Below are 14,037 nucleotides of genomic sequence, written 5' to 3'. Positions count from 1 at the left end.
ACCATTAATTTATCATCATCAAAATTTGGGTAGCTTTAATTCTTTAGTTTGAAGTTGGGAGTGGACCAAACATTACAGTGAAATTGGGCTTTGGTTTCACTCCCATTATCCCAAACATCAACAGTATAAATCAATAATCCGTGTTCGGAAAATTAACAGTCTTTCTTTCAGTGATTTCGACAAGAATAGTCTCGTTCTGGTACACTAGGATTAGGTTGTGGTCGACCTAGCTAGTCCAAGATGAACAGCTAAGCAGCCATCCGTTTTGACAATAATTAATTAATTTTTTAATGAAGCAAATTTAAACAGAGCGCCAAACACTGCTGGACTTTAGGCGACTTCCCACTTTAATTTCCTTGTTGAGCACGCCTGCCTGTAGAATTTCTTTGTATATATTGTTTCTATGATCAGCTGCCTGCCAGCCTGCCCTCTCCTGTTAAACGTTCGTACTCGAGATTGCCGCTTCTAGTTAGTCAAACATAACTGGCCAAACCAATATTTCTTTAGATTCAAGCGATGGCCATGTTCTGGCCCTTCTGGGTTAAACCCTTTGGCGGCTCTAAATTAACAAATTATCCTAGAGCGTCATGGTCAAAATTAATACAATTTGTAGCTACGCGTAATGGACCTAAGAGAATTATATTAATTTATAGTTGACACTTTGACATTCCAGCCGAGGCTATCCCCCTCCAACGGGAAAGCCCAATCACTCATCAAGTCCAAATCTAGCAAGCCAAACGAAAAATCTCACCTTTAATACTGGTCGTAATCACCAAAATTGCTTCCCAAAATTTTGACAAAACTAAAAATTACCCTCACTAGATTTGGTGAGCGATATCGACCAACCCACCCTCGCCATCTGCCCCATCCCTCCAAAACAATCGAAAGAGATCCAATCAAAGGTGGCAGAAGATGAAATTGGCCAAAAAATATGAATTATAGATGAGTTGATCAACAGATTCAAAAAAAGAGAAATTACAGAGAAGGCAAAAGAGGAAAGTGGCACAACCACTAGCCGAATCACGGTTGGCGACAAAGAGTAAAATGAGTGACAACGGGCTGTTCATCCTCTTGTACAAATTTGGGTTTATGATTTTGAGGAATTTTTTATTTATTTGTGTATTAGACAAGTGATGTTATATATTTAGTTATTGATTTGTATATTTGATTATTAATATTGTGTATGTACCAATTTGATTATTTTATATATTTGATTATTGATTTTGTGTATGTGCGAATTCAATTATTAATTTTGTATATATGCCTATTTGATTATTAATTTTGAATTTTGAATTAAGGAATTATTTCAAATATTTTTGTTAACTAATTGTATTTAAAAAATATTAGTAAATTGATTTAAAAATATATTAAATATTATAAAAATTTAATACCATTTTATTTATTATTAAATTATAAAATAAAATTTTATAATAGTAAAGATTATAAGTAAAATAAAATAAATAAAATTAAAATTTATTAATAAATAAATAAAATAGAAAATAAAATAAAAAAAGAATGAGGAATCTGGTTGAAATATGTATATATAAATTTTAAAATAAAATAAAATTATTTATAATATAATAAAAAATAAAATAAAAAACTGCATTGAACACAGTGTCAATGTGCAAATTAAACTTATTTTTCATTAGGGAGCAAAGTACTAAAGTGTCTTGGGATATGTGATGGTTCTTGGGATCACTGCCTGCATAATTGGTCCAAAAGGTGAAATCGCTCATCTCGGATGCCCCTACATCCATCTCGATAGGACGTGAGGAGGTTAATCATGGTGATTCAGTCAGACGCAGTGGTTAGATTCAGATTCACCGTGCACAAGGAACCCCCCTTATTTTGGAGAGAGATATCCCTATACTGCCGCTTACGAGATTCGATTCTCAATTTTGGTCCAAAATTCATCACGAAAGATACTTTATGTCTTTTCTTGATCAACTGAATTGTCCACGTGAGCTAACTGCCTGCATAGTTTTCTTGGCAAATGAATTACATTGGGGGATGTTGCTTTTTCCTTTGCAGCCTCTTGCATTGACAGCGAAATGAGAATATTTTAATTGTTACGTTATGATATAATTAAAAAATAATATTAGAAATGATGATTGATAATAATATTTTTATTAAAATATATGTTAGATAGAAATGATAATGATATAAAATTTATTTAGGGTATATTTAATAATAATTAGTTAGAAAAAAATAATTTTTAACTTATATAAAAATAAAAATAATCTCTCCTTAAATGAAAATTTTTATAAAAAAAATTAAATATTATTTTAATAATTATTTCATAAAATTAATTTTATAAAAAATATAACTTATCAAATAATAAAAATGAAATTCAATTTTTAGGATAGAATATTTTTTATAAAATTTTATATTATTAAATATACTCTTATTCTATTTTAATAAAAAAATATTCCATGACTGATGATGATTTTTAATATTATTTAATTATTTAATATCCAATTGGATAAATTCTGAAATATTCAATTTAATTGTGGTATAAAATGGTATTAGGAATAATTAACTAAAAAAATAAAAGGAAACGATTGATTGCGTCCATACGGCGAGGTCTATTGAGAATACTGTTCATTAGGGTTTGGCTCAGAGCGGGGATAGAGAGAGGTTGAGATGGCGGACGAAGAAGAAGGCGACAGGAGAGAGGCGGCAATAGCGGCGAGGCCTTCTTTGCAGCACAGTTTCAAGCCTCCTGGCGTTACCCAATCGCAGCTATCCAAATTCCAGGTTAATTTCTCCAACCCTAAGTTAAGTTTTGTATCTATTTCTTTTGAGAATTTCATCGCGGCGCCTTCTGATTCTTCGTCTGCCTCGAGTTTCTTGAAGCGTAGAACGGTATCTCCGTCCTCAAACTAACGTTTTTAAATTATCAAGTAACGCGATGCATCCTATCTCTAGCGTGTAATTTTCGCATATTTCTGTGCGGCTAAATTATGAACCTGAATTTGGAGTTAGTTTGATTCATCAGAATTACGTTGGAGATTTGATTAGGCCGCCCTTTCGAAAAAAATCAAAGTATTCATAATGTATTTAGTTCTTTGTTTCCGATTCCTCTGTTCCATGTAACTGGTCAATTTCCTGAGTAGCCTATCGCCCATGAAACCCAGTTTCTCCAGAAGATGCCTGGTATTTTTGATAATATGGAATATCTCTTTTTCTACTGCTGAACAACTACTGTTAAGGAATTACTTTTATTTTCACGTGTTTTTTGTTTATATAGGAACTGCACAGGAGGCGATTACAAATCAAGGCAAGATCAAAGATTAAAAACAAGGCAAAAGGTTCCAATTTTTAGAGTTGTCTTAAATCACTTTTTTAAATTTTTAGGTCTTATTTGTGAGAGAGTTGCTCAATCATGGGGGAAATTTATGTAGGAACATCGAATGTGAGTAGTAAATCTCATGTGAAGAACCTCGATGCCAATGATTTTGAAAGGGAAAGTTTAAGTAAAGAATCTGATGAAGCGGGCATTTCGTTTTCTGGAGGAAACTCTATGAAGGATACTATCTCCTTGCAGCAAGAGAATGTCGCAGTTCGTAGTGCGCCAATTAAGCGCCAGAAGTTACATTGGGGGTATAATCTTTCCTTTAAACTGGGGTTAATTTCAGATATGAATGTCAATATAACATCATGGTGATCGGCGCGAATGATCTTACAAGCCGATGTTCATGTTCATGATTGCACAATCTTGGTTTTTAGGTTAGTTTTGTAATTTCTGACTGTTTTCTCTCAAAATACATTGTTCAATAGGTTGGATGTGAAGGAGCGGTGGGAAAGGAAAGCCAACATGTAGGATCATCGCCATGTGACTGGTTAAGCAGCTTTACTGGGTGAATCTTACTGAACCCTTTGAAGTCAGACGCAAATGGTTGAACGATCTCAGACAGACGGGCTGATGAGTGATTTATGTATACTGAGAAAAATTCCATCAGGCAACAAACTCTACTCACATCATGGCAAATGTTGCCCCTTGGTGCTTTTTAGAGCTGAAAATAGAAGAGAACAAAACCTTGTTGGAGGCAGATAGATTCTGCATTCATGTGAAAATCATAAGGTGTTTTCACTTTGTTACATTTTGAATTAGTTCTTGTACAGGTTGTTCTGCTTCTGTTGTGGATAAGTTCTGGGAATTAACCGTTATGTGGAATAGAAAGAGCATTCTGTCGTGAAGATAACCAACCACCCACATTTTCTACTCTTTGAATGTGTTGCCCCTCTTGGCTGTTTTTTAGGATATCCATGCCATATTCTGCGATTAATTTGTGCAGACCATGAAGTTGACTGGTATTCATGAGATACGTTACCAACTGGCTTAACTAGTATCAATTGTGGCATCAAACCAGGGAAGAAAACAGAAGAGGGTTGGCTCTTCCCTACTTTCTTGCTACAGAAAATTGAAGTGAAAAGCAGGAAACTGCCATAAACCTGAATCAAACATTACATTTAAGAATATAGAAAAGTAAATTTGTTTCCAAGCTTTGCCTTATCCATGATTTCACATGTAGCACGGCGCATTTCAATGTAATATTCATTCGAATCCAAGTAATTAGAGAGATTGAATGAAGCGTAATATGGCAAAAATAAACTTCCTAGTCTTTTCACACAACCTTGAAAAACCCAGTAAAAACAAATATCTCGAGTTTTTTTTTTCTAAAAAGACTAGTTACAAGTAGTTTTATTTGCCCAAAAATGAAAAAAAATAAAGAAAAAGACGATGGAGACAATGCCGCCAGGGACAAAAACTATGTTAAGACATGATCGCATGAAGAGAGGAGTAACCTTGAGAAGGCTCACGAGTCGTCGACTTAGGTCCCTGTTTGTTGCAACTTAATTAAAGAAATTATAGTTTGTAACTTCTTAGATTATAACTTCTAAAACTTAGAATAAGTTGTGAATCTATTTGCTACAGCTTCTTAGAAGTTGTAGTTAAGTAGTTGTGGTGTTTGATACCATAAGCTGTAAAATAACTTATTTTTGTATAATTGTTCATAATACCCTGAGTAGTTATAGAATAATAATTTAAAAATTAATTAGTGTATATGTATAAGTTTCAAGTGTTATAAAAAATTAATTAAAGTATAGAGAGAGAGGAAGATGACTAGAGAGAGGAAAAGATTTGAAAATGGAGATGACAGTGGAGAAGAAAAATCCATGATTGCGTAGACAAGAGGGTAATTCTTTGCTAAAAATAAGGTAAAATTGTCATAAAAATGTAATTATTTAAGCAGAAGTTGTAAAAGCTGGGGTACTCCAGCTTTGAAAAAGCCAGCTTCTACCTCTTCTAAAATCTAGTAGAAGCTATAAATTAGAATTCTATAAGCTAAAACAAATACTATATCCCAACTTTTTTGAAGCTAAGAAGCAGAAGTTACAGCTTTTAAGCTACAACAAACAAGGCCTTAACATACTACTACACAGAACGTTGTTGTCTTGCAGGAGTGAGAGCACGCTCTATCTCTTCAAGTGAACGCCCCTTTGTTTCCACAACATTGCTAGCTATGTACAAGACGGCAAGAAGACAGACCATTGAGAAGCCCAAATAAATTAAGCTGATTCCGAACTTATTTACAACACTCAAGAAATACAGCCCGATCACAAAGTTGGAAATCTGTTGAACAAGAAAATAATAATATTCGTAAATAGAAGGCATTGTTGATAGAAATATTACTTCACTTCTCACAGCCTAATCATTGAGAAATTTCAAAGATGGAGCATAAGGAAGGTAATAGTTATAATTTTGTCTAATAAGACACACTAATGTGAGGTCATTAACATCTCGTGTGTGGATATATTTGATGTTATGATCAATGGCAAAAGAAATTGCCTGAGTTTGCAGTTTAAATGCTTTATCTTCCATCTAGTACCTAAACAAACACTGCATTCCCTTTTAAAGAAGAGATAAAAGGATGATATATATAGTAGCATAGTTTTTCTTTTCCATATGATTGGTAACAGTGTGATTTCTGAACCATTTGATTTCCTAAAGCAAAGAAACTACGGATGAAAGCTTCTCTTGTTAATGACTTACCCAATGCACACCCAATGATAAAGCAACTGCTTTTGCTCTTATTCTGGAGGCAAAAATCTCCGGAAGTAGAAGAGCAGGCACCGGACCAGCACCAAGTGAAAAGGACGTTACATAACTGTTGAAAGGAAAGGAAACTCTGAGTTTAGACCTTGTACAACATAAATGAGTTAATTGTCCAATGTAATTGTACCAAGAAGGAAATTGAACCTACAGAACAGTCCCAAGAACCGCAAGGGTACCAGAGTATGGTGCCAGAACCTCCCAAGAGAGGGACAGGGAAAGCAACAACATTGAAGCCGCCTGTTTGTTTTCAAATTTTAATTCAAGGATGATTGAACAGAGAGACAACCAAGAGAATTGAAATCAATTTTTTAGTAACAAATTTGGTATGAAAAATGGAAGCACGGCCAAAAGGAATACAGAAATATATTCTGCTTGATGGAAAATAGTTCCAGAGATGTTAGTCTACCAAATAACAACAATTCCATGCAGTAACAACAAAAAACTAGACACTATAAAGTTTTCTTTACCCTCAGTATGGGAGACCAAATCTTTCTTTAATTATATACCCACTCCAATGGTGACAACAACATACCAAGCCTTAATCCTACTAGGTGGGGTTGGCTACATGGATTCTAGCTGGCCAATCATTGACAATAATCCTACCCACTCCTGAAAACATATTTTTTAGTAGACTAAACAAATTTACAGCTTTTCTTTTTGTTTTTTCTACCATTCATATATAACTGATCAAGAAACATATCTAACCATGAAATAGATGAAACACTTTGCAGGAAGGAAAACAAAAGGCAATCCCTGCAACTTTGGCCGAGGAAAATATATAAAAGATAGTTCACATATGTTTTCTCAGTCATATAAAAGCATACATAGATATGTTACCATAACTGAACTTGCTGGAACTACGTGTCTCTGACTGGAGACTCCAGATTGATACTTTCTTAGGCCTGCTTTACCCCAGAATTTGTTATGGAAAGAATGAAGCCTCTAAAATATTACTGGGATCAGGAAACCACTACTTCAATTTGAAAAGGAAATTATCCTACTTCGTTAGCAATTACTGCACCTGCGCTAACTCCTTCAAATTAAAAATGGAGGTTGCCAGCTCTTCATATTTGGGCTAAGGACTCCATAATACACAGGATGAAGGAGGGAAATATTTCCACAGATTACCATGCACTTGGGATGGACAAAGTCTAGAAAACTCATTAGCTTGAAGAAGACAAGAAATATTTAAGAAAAAAATAAAAAAACTTCATAGAGAAATTAAAATGTTAACCATGGAAGGTAGTTAGAAAATCAAGCTTTTCAGTTCACTACATTGACAATGGAATGAATAACAGAATTACCATTCCAGTAAAGCTTGTAATTAAAAGACTTTTCCTTCCTTGTTTGTCCATCAAAAAGGATGCTATTGCTGTACCTGCAAGAAGATTAAAACACAACAGCATGGACTATATTGCCAAATATGAATCAGATTTTTCATGAACCACCTACAGAAAAAGAGCAGGAAACTGACCAAAAACATTCGACGCCCCAACAAGAGCACTAGCAGCTACATCAGACGAAATTCCAATGCTGTGAAAGACAGAGGTAGAATAATATACAACAGCATTTATTCCAGCTAACTGTTGGAACAAGAAAAGTGTAGCACCAACACTGACAACTGCAGGAAGACAAATAATGCAAAGTAATGAGTGCCTCTTGCACTGGAGAATCAGCGACCACTAGAAGATAAGGTATGAAGGCAGAGTAACTACTAGATAATACTTTAAAATCATTGATCTAATGAAATCAACAATTTTAGACGTGATCCGCAAGTCAACCACACGTGGGGATTGCATAAAAATCACCTTGAAAGATGCAAAAAGTATGCTGACAAATGCTAAGTGGATAGTGACTATCATTATGTCCAACCATGTTCAGCTTCAAAATGCACCTTTTCCCCATACTACATGCTTCAATTTATTGGTTAAAGACTTTTAACAAGGACGGACAACTATAAACCTGGTCTATATCAATTACATGACTTAATTAGATATGACCTCGACAAATATTTTATCCAGAAAACTTAGGGATTGCCCGGCTTAACATCTAGAGCCGAAGCTGAAGATCATTAATCGAAAAGACATGGGTCTTTTCCCAGGTGGATCTTTGCTGTCCAGTTGTACCAATGATCTGAGCATATTTTAATGCTGTATGCCTGTATCTATGAAAGAACTACTATGAGCATTAGTATAACAAACATCACTGATTAAAGCATGAAAAGGAACCTTTTTTATTAAAGTTTTCACATATTGAATCATATGGGAAAATTTAATTACTTCAAAAGGTAGCATTCAAACAACAACAATCACAGGCCTTAATCCCACTAGATGGGTCTCAAAAGTAGCATATTCAAACATGCATGAATAATTGAGGAGAAGTAACTGCACAGAGAGAAAAGGTAACACTTGATTGCTGATACACAAAATGTATCACCACATTAGCACGATAAAGATTTTGAAAACTTTGAGCCACTTTGTAAGTGCCTCAGTTTTTTCTACACCAGTAGCCAGAACACTAGCATCTAAGATGAGGTACATAGAACTGAATTTTCTATCAGTATAACTTTATCAGTATAGTCAAACTTACGGAAATAGCATATCTAAGAATAGCACAACTTAAACATTTAAATTCTCAAAGCAGGATCAGATCCTATGTGCCGCTCTGGGGAATGCCTAGGTCTTCTGATTTTGGCTGGTTTCCTTTTGGACTAACAGAAACAACAGTTGATTGCTTGGTATAAATTGGGTGGCAGTGGCATTATTTAATCCCAAGGAGCTGAGAGACTGAAGCTACACCAATGCTAACTTTAGGGAGGCAGAAACATCAGAGCTATCTGAACTCTTAGGCAATGGCGGGAAGTTGAGCAAGTAAAATTGATTATCCTGGGTATCTAGATGATGGGTCTTGCATCACCATACATAATAATCATATTTTCTTAAATCCACATATAAGATCTCCATTGGTTCTGGCATACCTCTCCAGTAGCGGCTACCGAAAAGATCAAGCCATCCTGCTTCTAGTTCTGAAGAACCATGATTTGCTGCATTTAAATCATTCATAACTTCTGGAACTCTTTCTTTTCCAAAGAGTGTTTTAATAGCCATTTCAGCTTGAGATAGTTTCCCTTGCTTCAAAGAAAGTACACCACGGACCAAATAAGCACGTTGCATGCACAGACAAATTCATGATGTGAACATTGCATGTGAAAAAGTTACAACCAAATATGATTTAGTAGCATAGAAACCTGAAAAAGCCACCTAGGGCTATCTGGAGAAAATGACATGCCCAATGCTAATAAAACAGAGGGGATAATGGCAACACCAAACATTGACCTCCACCTAATAAAAGATGGAGAAAGAGTAGAATAAGCAAAACAGGGATGATGACAAAAGAAAAGCTGTTGTATAGAAACCAGCTAGGGATACCAGATACTACACAGTTACAAAAATTCTCACCTACTGGTTGGCATAAACTGAATTTCCAAGGTTATTTACATGATATGAAATAAATTCTTTTAACATAGCTCAAGTCAATTACATTGTTTTTATAAAAAAATTGATCCACAATATATCAGAGCAGCAGTATCCTAGCCTTTCTATTGGCTCCTACTTTGTTACATTGCCTTTGTTCCTTGTGCCACTATAACATTTTTGAAGCTTGACATCTACTTGTTAACAAGATTGACCATTGTTCAAAAGCCATACTGATTATCATTTAATCAGGAAGAACTATACAATCCTCTACATTTCTCAATTTATCAGGTAAAAGAAAACAGATAAAATATGCATATGCAGTATTAGACCTGACAATGTATATCAACAGTATTGTCATTGATGATTAAAATATTCGTTTCTGTCAGTTAGATTTCATGTAAAGAGAAAATACCATGATGGATTTCCTGCCAATGGTAACCCAGCCACCAATGCAGCAAGAATCCCAATACAAATAAAAAGTTGGTTCACTGATCCAAGTGTGCCCCGAATTTCAGTTGGTGATATCTAACCGTTAAAAGAGGTGTCAGAAGAATAACAAAATGACAGTCAGAAGACTTCCACAGGGGCGGACAAGACAGGAGTTAGAAAACAAATGTTACTACCTCAGATATGTACAGTGGCACAATAGCAGATGAGATACCAATTCCAATACCAGCAAGCATACGCCCAATTATCATTGTCTCCACACTATGGGCTGTTGCACTGAATCATTTCAACACCATGTGAGTTGGTTTTTATTAGATTAACCAAAGGTCACAACTTCACTATGATTACAAAAACAGACCAAAGAAAAGCTCCTACAGTGAGTGGAATAGCATCCAGTTGAAAAGCTTTTGTTCTGCCAAACTTCTCAGCCAAAGAACCCCCAGTAAATGACCCAACAGTGGCACCAGCAAGAAGTGTGCTGACTACCCATCCTATTCAAAACAGCCAGTGTGAAGTTGTAAAAGTAATCACATACCATACAATAGAAAATAGTTCATGGATAATGATGAGTGTCTTCTATACACTTATTTTGGTTTATAAACTTAGCATTTATACATTCAATGAGCATGATTTCTACTTGATTTGGTTCTATATGTGGTTATGTAGAGGTGAAGCACGTGTTGAAGACATTTGGAGCAAAAAGTGATGATGTTGTCGCATTTTTTGGAACTAAACTGGCATTAAAGGCAAGATCAAAGGTTCACCTTGGGATTGAGGTTGATGAGATCGCAAAGCATCGAAAGGAGGACGTCATTAGTGAAGTGTTGGAAATCAAGGAGAAACGGCTCACGGTGTTATCGCAGAAAGCATTCTGTGGTAAGGCCGTGGTTAGAAAAGTATTATGTGGCTCACGGCCTTACCACAGAAAGCATTATGTGGTAAGGTCGTGGTTAGAAAAGTAGTCTGTGGCTCACGGCCTTACCGCGGCAAGCATTCTGTGATAAGGTCGCGATAAGGCTCAAAACTTCGCGAAAATGCCGTTTTAAGCCCGTTTTATTCCAAATCAAGTGGAGATGGACTCCTTGAAGGTGCACAACTTTGATAACCTAAAAAACACTATATAAAGAAGGATTCTTAGAAGATTTGGGAGTTTTTTGGAGAGAGAGAAGACAGCAAGTCAAGGAAGATTTTCTTGAAGAACTTCAGTTTTTGTTGTATTTTTCTGTTCTTTCTTCTCTCCAACATCATGAACTCCGTTTTTATTATTTTTTCATTGGTTGAAACTATGTTAGGCTAAGTACCTTGTGACTAGGGTGATTGATGAAACCTAGTTCAATGATGGTTTAATTAAAAGTATTCGGGTTTTATCATATTCTTGTCTTTCGGGTTGATCGTTTGTTATGCACTAATTCTGTTTTGATACTTGGCCACCATTAGAACGTGTTTGTGATTTATATTGCTTTCGAGAGATTCAATATAGATTAGCACTTGATAATAAATAATATAAGGTTCAATAATAGGTAGAGATACTGTTATGCCTTGTAAAATCTTATTTAGATGATCATTGTGGATAAATGCATGTTTGTATATTTGTAGGTTAATTAGAATAATTAATCTCATATGTAAACATAGATTCGATTGACCATCGAGAGAGGCTTTGATTAACTTAGATCATCGATTTGCAGCTCAAAGCAAGAATTATAAAACCTGATCACTAGAAGATTAAACCAATTGAAGAACTACGGTGGATTCATGAACCCTAGTGCATTAGATTTTTGCATTTAAAAATCCAAGGAGTTGTTTTGCGTTTTTAGTTAGCCATTCAGTTTTAATTAATATAACACCTACAGTGAGTAATTGTTTTATTGTGTGTGGCTTATTAAAGTTAATAGTGGTTAAAGTAGGGAACAAAAGCTAATCTCGTGGGAACGATACTTTATTCATCATTATATTACTTGTTACGATTCTGTTCACTTGCAGGAAAGAATACGCGAACAGATAATCGCAAGTAAATTCAAAATATGACTATAAAATAGGGAAAAGTGTTTAGAGGTTCACAGTTAGTCATAGTGAGTTTTAGCCAGAAGAAACCACAGCAAATTGCATATTTAATGGATAGATAATAGTGTTGTAATATTGTTATGGTTATCAAATATTCCAAACTTACCTTGTAGGACAGTGTTTTCAGCAATCCCAAGATCCTTGGAGAGGTGCTCAAGAGCACCGTTCACCACCCTGGGGTACAGGAGCACAGTTAACAGCAACTCATGCATATTTAAGCGAACAATTTGTGAAACAATTTTACAACAACATTCTCTAAAAGATTCACAAATTGTTCAGAAATGCCAGAGGCAGATATCACATTATAAGAACAACTGGAAATGCCAAAGCCAATATTTGAAATCTATAAGAACAATTGGACTGCCAAATATTGCATGAATAATGGTTGAAAATAATTTTCTGAACCGGAATGCTTTGAATAACAGAGAAGAGGGTTATATTAAATTAAAACATACCCTAGATGATATCCAAACAAAATGGCACCCAAGCAGGCAACACCAACATATGGCAGGACAGATCCAGAAGATTTGTGTTGGATTTTGGCAGGAGCCACATCCTCGATATCTCCTCCTAAAACACAATTCACATGGTGCTTTAAAAGTAGTGAGTGAATAACCTAAGGCTTCAGATCCATGACAGAAAAATTTGAAAACATTTGGAAGGTATAGAAGAACTCTAATCTTGTGATCACTTTTATGTGCATATCCAATCATCCTGTGCCACACAATGAGGTATGAACTGATCTTGTAACTCTTTAGGCCGTGCAAAAATCAATGTCCGAATCCATCATTTTCACAAAAGAGTTTTCAGTGAAATCAATTATCAATGGATTGGAAGCCCATATCAACATGAAGCAAATGCAAAACATCATTAGTAAAGCCCAACCGGAATGCAGCATTGCAACTGACATTGTTTCTGGATCAATATTGTTGAGAAAAGGGGAAGGTCCCATAAATTAGTTAAGAGTTAGGGTTTGTTGAGCTTCATTGTCACCTGTCTGAATCAATATTCAGATAAACAAAGGGTCCATTTTTACTTTCGTATATGCAGTTCACAGCAATGAATCATCAACTTTTGAATTTGAGCATCATTATCTTGAAACATAACTGTGACTGTTGGTAAATTTGGTAATGCAGCTAGTCAAGCAAAGTCTTAAGCCGCTTCGGCAATCCAAACCGACTAACTACACAACTAACCTACCTCATTTGAACTATGCGCAATAGATCTACTCAGTATGCAACATCATGATTTCAGGCCCACTAACCTTCTTGATACTACCTTTTCATTCTTATCACCGTTTCTTTTATCTGTACAAGAAAATTGTTAATTTCATTTCTGTTAATCTTTCTGTTCCACTCCCACCTTCTGCTGCTTCTTGTAAGAGAATAATGAGCCTATCCATGAGAAAGTGAAAATTTGACTCCAGGACTATCACTACTGTATTCCCAAGAGAGACACGGCGATCGCTTTACCAAACCAAGAACGCTAAAGAGTTGAACGAAATACAGAACAACTGAAGTGGGTGCTAATGGAAGAAACAAGAAGTTTCAGTGATTTGAAACCAATTTCGAAGTGGAAGTGACGAACATACCACAAGCTTGAGCTCTGACTGATCTGGCCTTGGCCGAAGACCGAAACACTCCTTCAACGCCGCGCGCAAGCTCGGCCTCCATTCTCACAGAGTTAAAGATCCAATCCGAGACTCTTCCTTGAAAGTTGAATTCACGCTTTACCAAAACCTGATTAAATTTCCATCTTCCAGAGTTATTGCAAATAGCAGGAAAAGACAAACAAACAAATCGAAAAGATTAATGGAAATTACTTCTGATAGTAATGGCTAAATTTTGCTAAAACTAAGTTAAAATCACACTGTCCGTTGAATAATTCAATTAATTAGATTTCTGATAGATTTCCGATTGCTGCCCCTTCCCT

At 35.4% G+C, this 14,037-nt stretch overlaps 2 protein-coding genes across 11 annotated transcripts; one reads left to right on the top strand and one right to left on the bottom strand.

Annotated features, from left to right (window-relative positions):
* Positions 1 to 2,562: 2,562 nt before the first annotated feature.
* On the top strand, positions 2,563 to 4,205 carry LOC127803994 (uncharacterized). Its single transcript, XM_052340686.1, has 4 exons — positions 2,563 to 2,757; positions 3,251 to 3,311; positions 3,405 to 3,603; positions 3,781 to 4,205. The coding sequence occupies exons 1-4, from the start codon at positions 2,644 to 2,646 to the stop codon at positions 3,821 to 3,823; spliced, it is 417 nt and encodes a 138-aa protein (XP_052196646.1). The 5' UTR covers positions 2,563 to 2,643; the 3' UTR covers positions 3,824 to 4,205.
* Positions 4,206 to 4,589: 384 nt separating this feature from the next.
* LOC127803993 (plastidic glucose transporter 4) lies at positions 4,590 to 14,000 on the bottom strand. 10 transcript variants are annotated; one of them, XM_052340684.1, is made up of 15 exons: positions 13,928 to 14,000; positions 13,697 to 13,844; positions 12,561 to 12,675; positions 12,212 to 12,279; positions 10,403 to 10,535; positions 10,221 to 10,320; positions 10,010 to 10,122; positions 9,369 to 9,462; positions 9,099 to 9,252; positions 7,596 to 7,742; positions 7,426 to 7,499; positions 6,270 to 6,358; positions 6,059 to 6,173; positions 5,429 to 5,638; positions 4,590 to 4,834 (listed from the first exon to the last, which is right to left on the bottom strand). In XM_052340684.1, the coding sequence occupies exons 2-14, from the start codon at positions 13,776 to 13,778 to the stop codon at positions 5,441 to 5,443; spliced, it is 1,482 nt and encodes a 493-aa protein (XP_052196644.1). In that variant the 5' UTR covers positions 13,779 to 13,844; positions 13,928 to 14,000; the 3' UTR covers positions 4,590 to 4,834; positions 5,429 to 5,440. The 10 variants fall into 10 exon arrangements, 3 of the variants coding, with proteins under 3 accessions (XP_052196644.1, XP_052196643.1, XP_052196645.1); XM_052340683.1 differs by lacking the exon at positions 13,928 to 14,000 and having other exon boundaries at positions 13,697 to 13,921; XR_008023642.1 differs by lacking the exons at positions 4,590 to 4,834; positions 13,928 to 14,000 and having other exon boundaries at positions 5,618 to 5,638; positions 6,266 to 6,358; positions 13,697 to 13,921.
* Positions 14,001 to 14,037: the final 37 nt, after the last annotated feature.

Source organism: Diospyros lotus, chromosome 6 (genome assembly GCF_014633365.1).
Source record: "Diospyros lotus cultivar Yz01 chromosome 6, ASM1463336v1, whole genome shotgun sequence".
NCBI classification, from domain to species: Eukaryota; Viridiplantae; Streptophyta; class Magnoliopsida; order Ericales; family Ebenaceae; genus Diospyros; species Diospyros lotus.
This window is presented reverse-complemented; position numbering and strand designations above follow the sequence as displayed.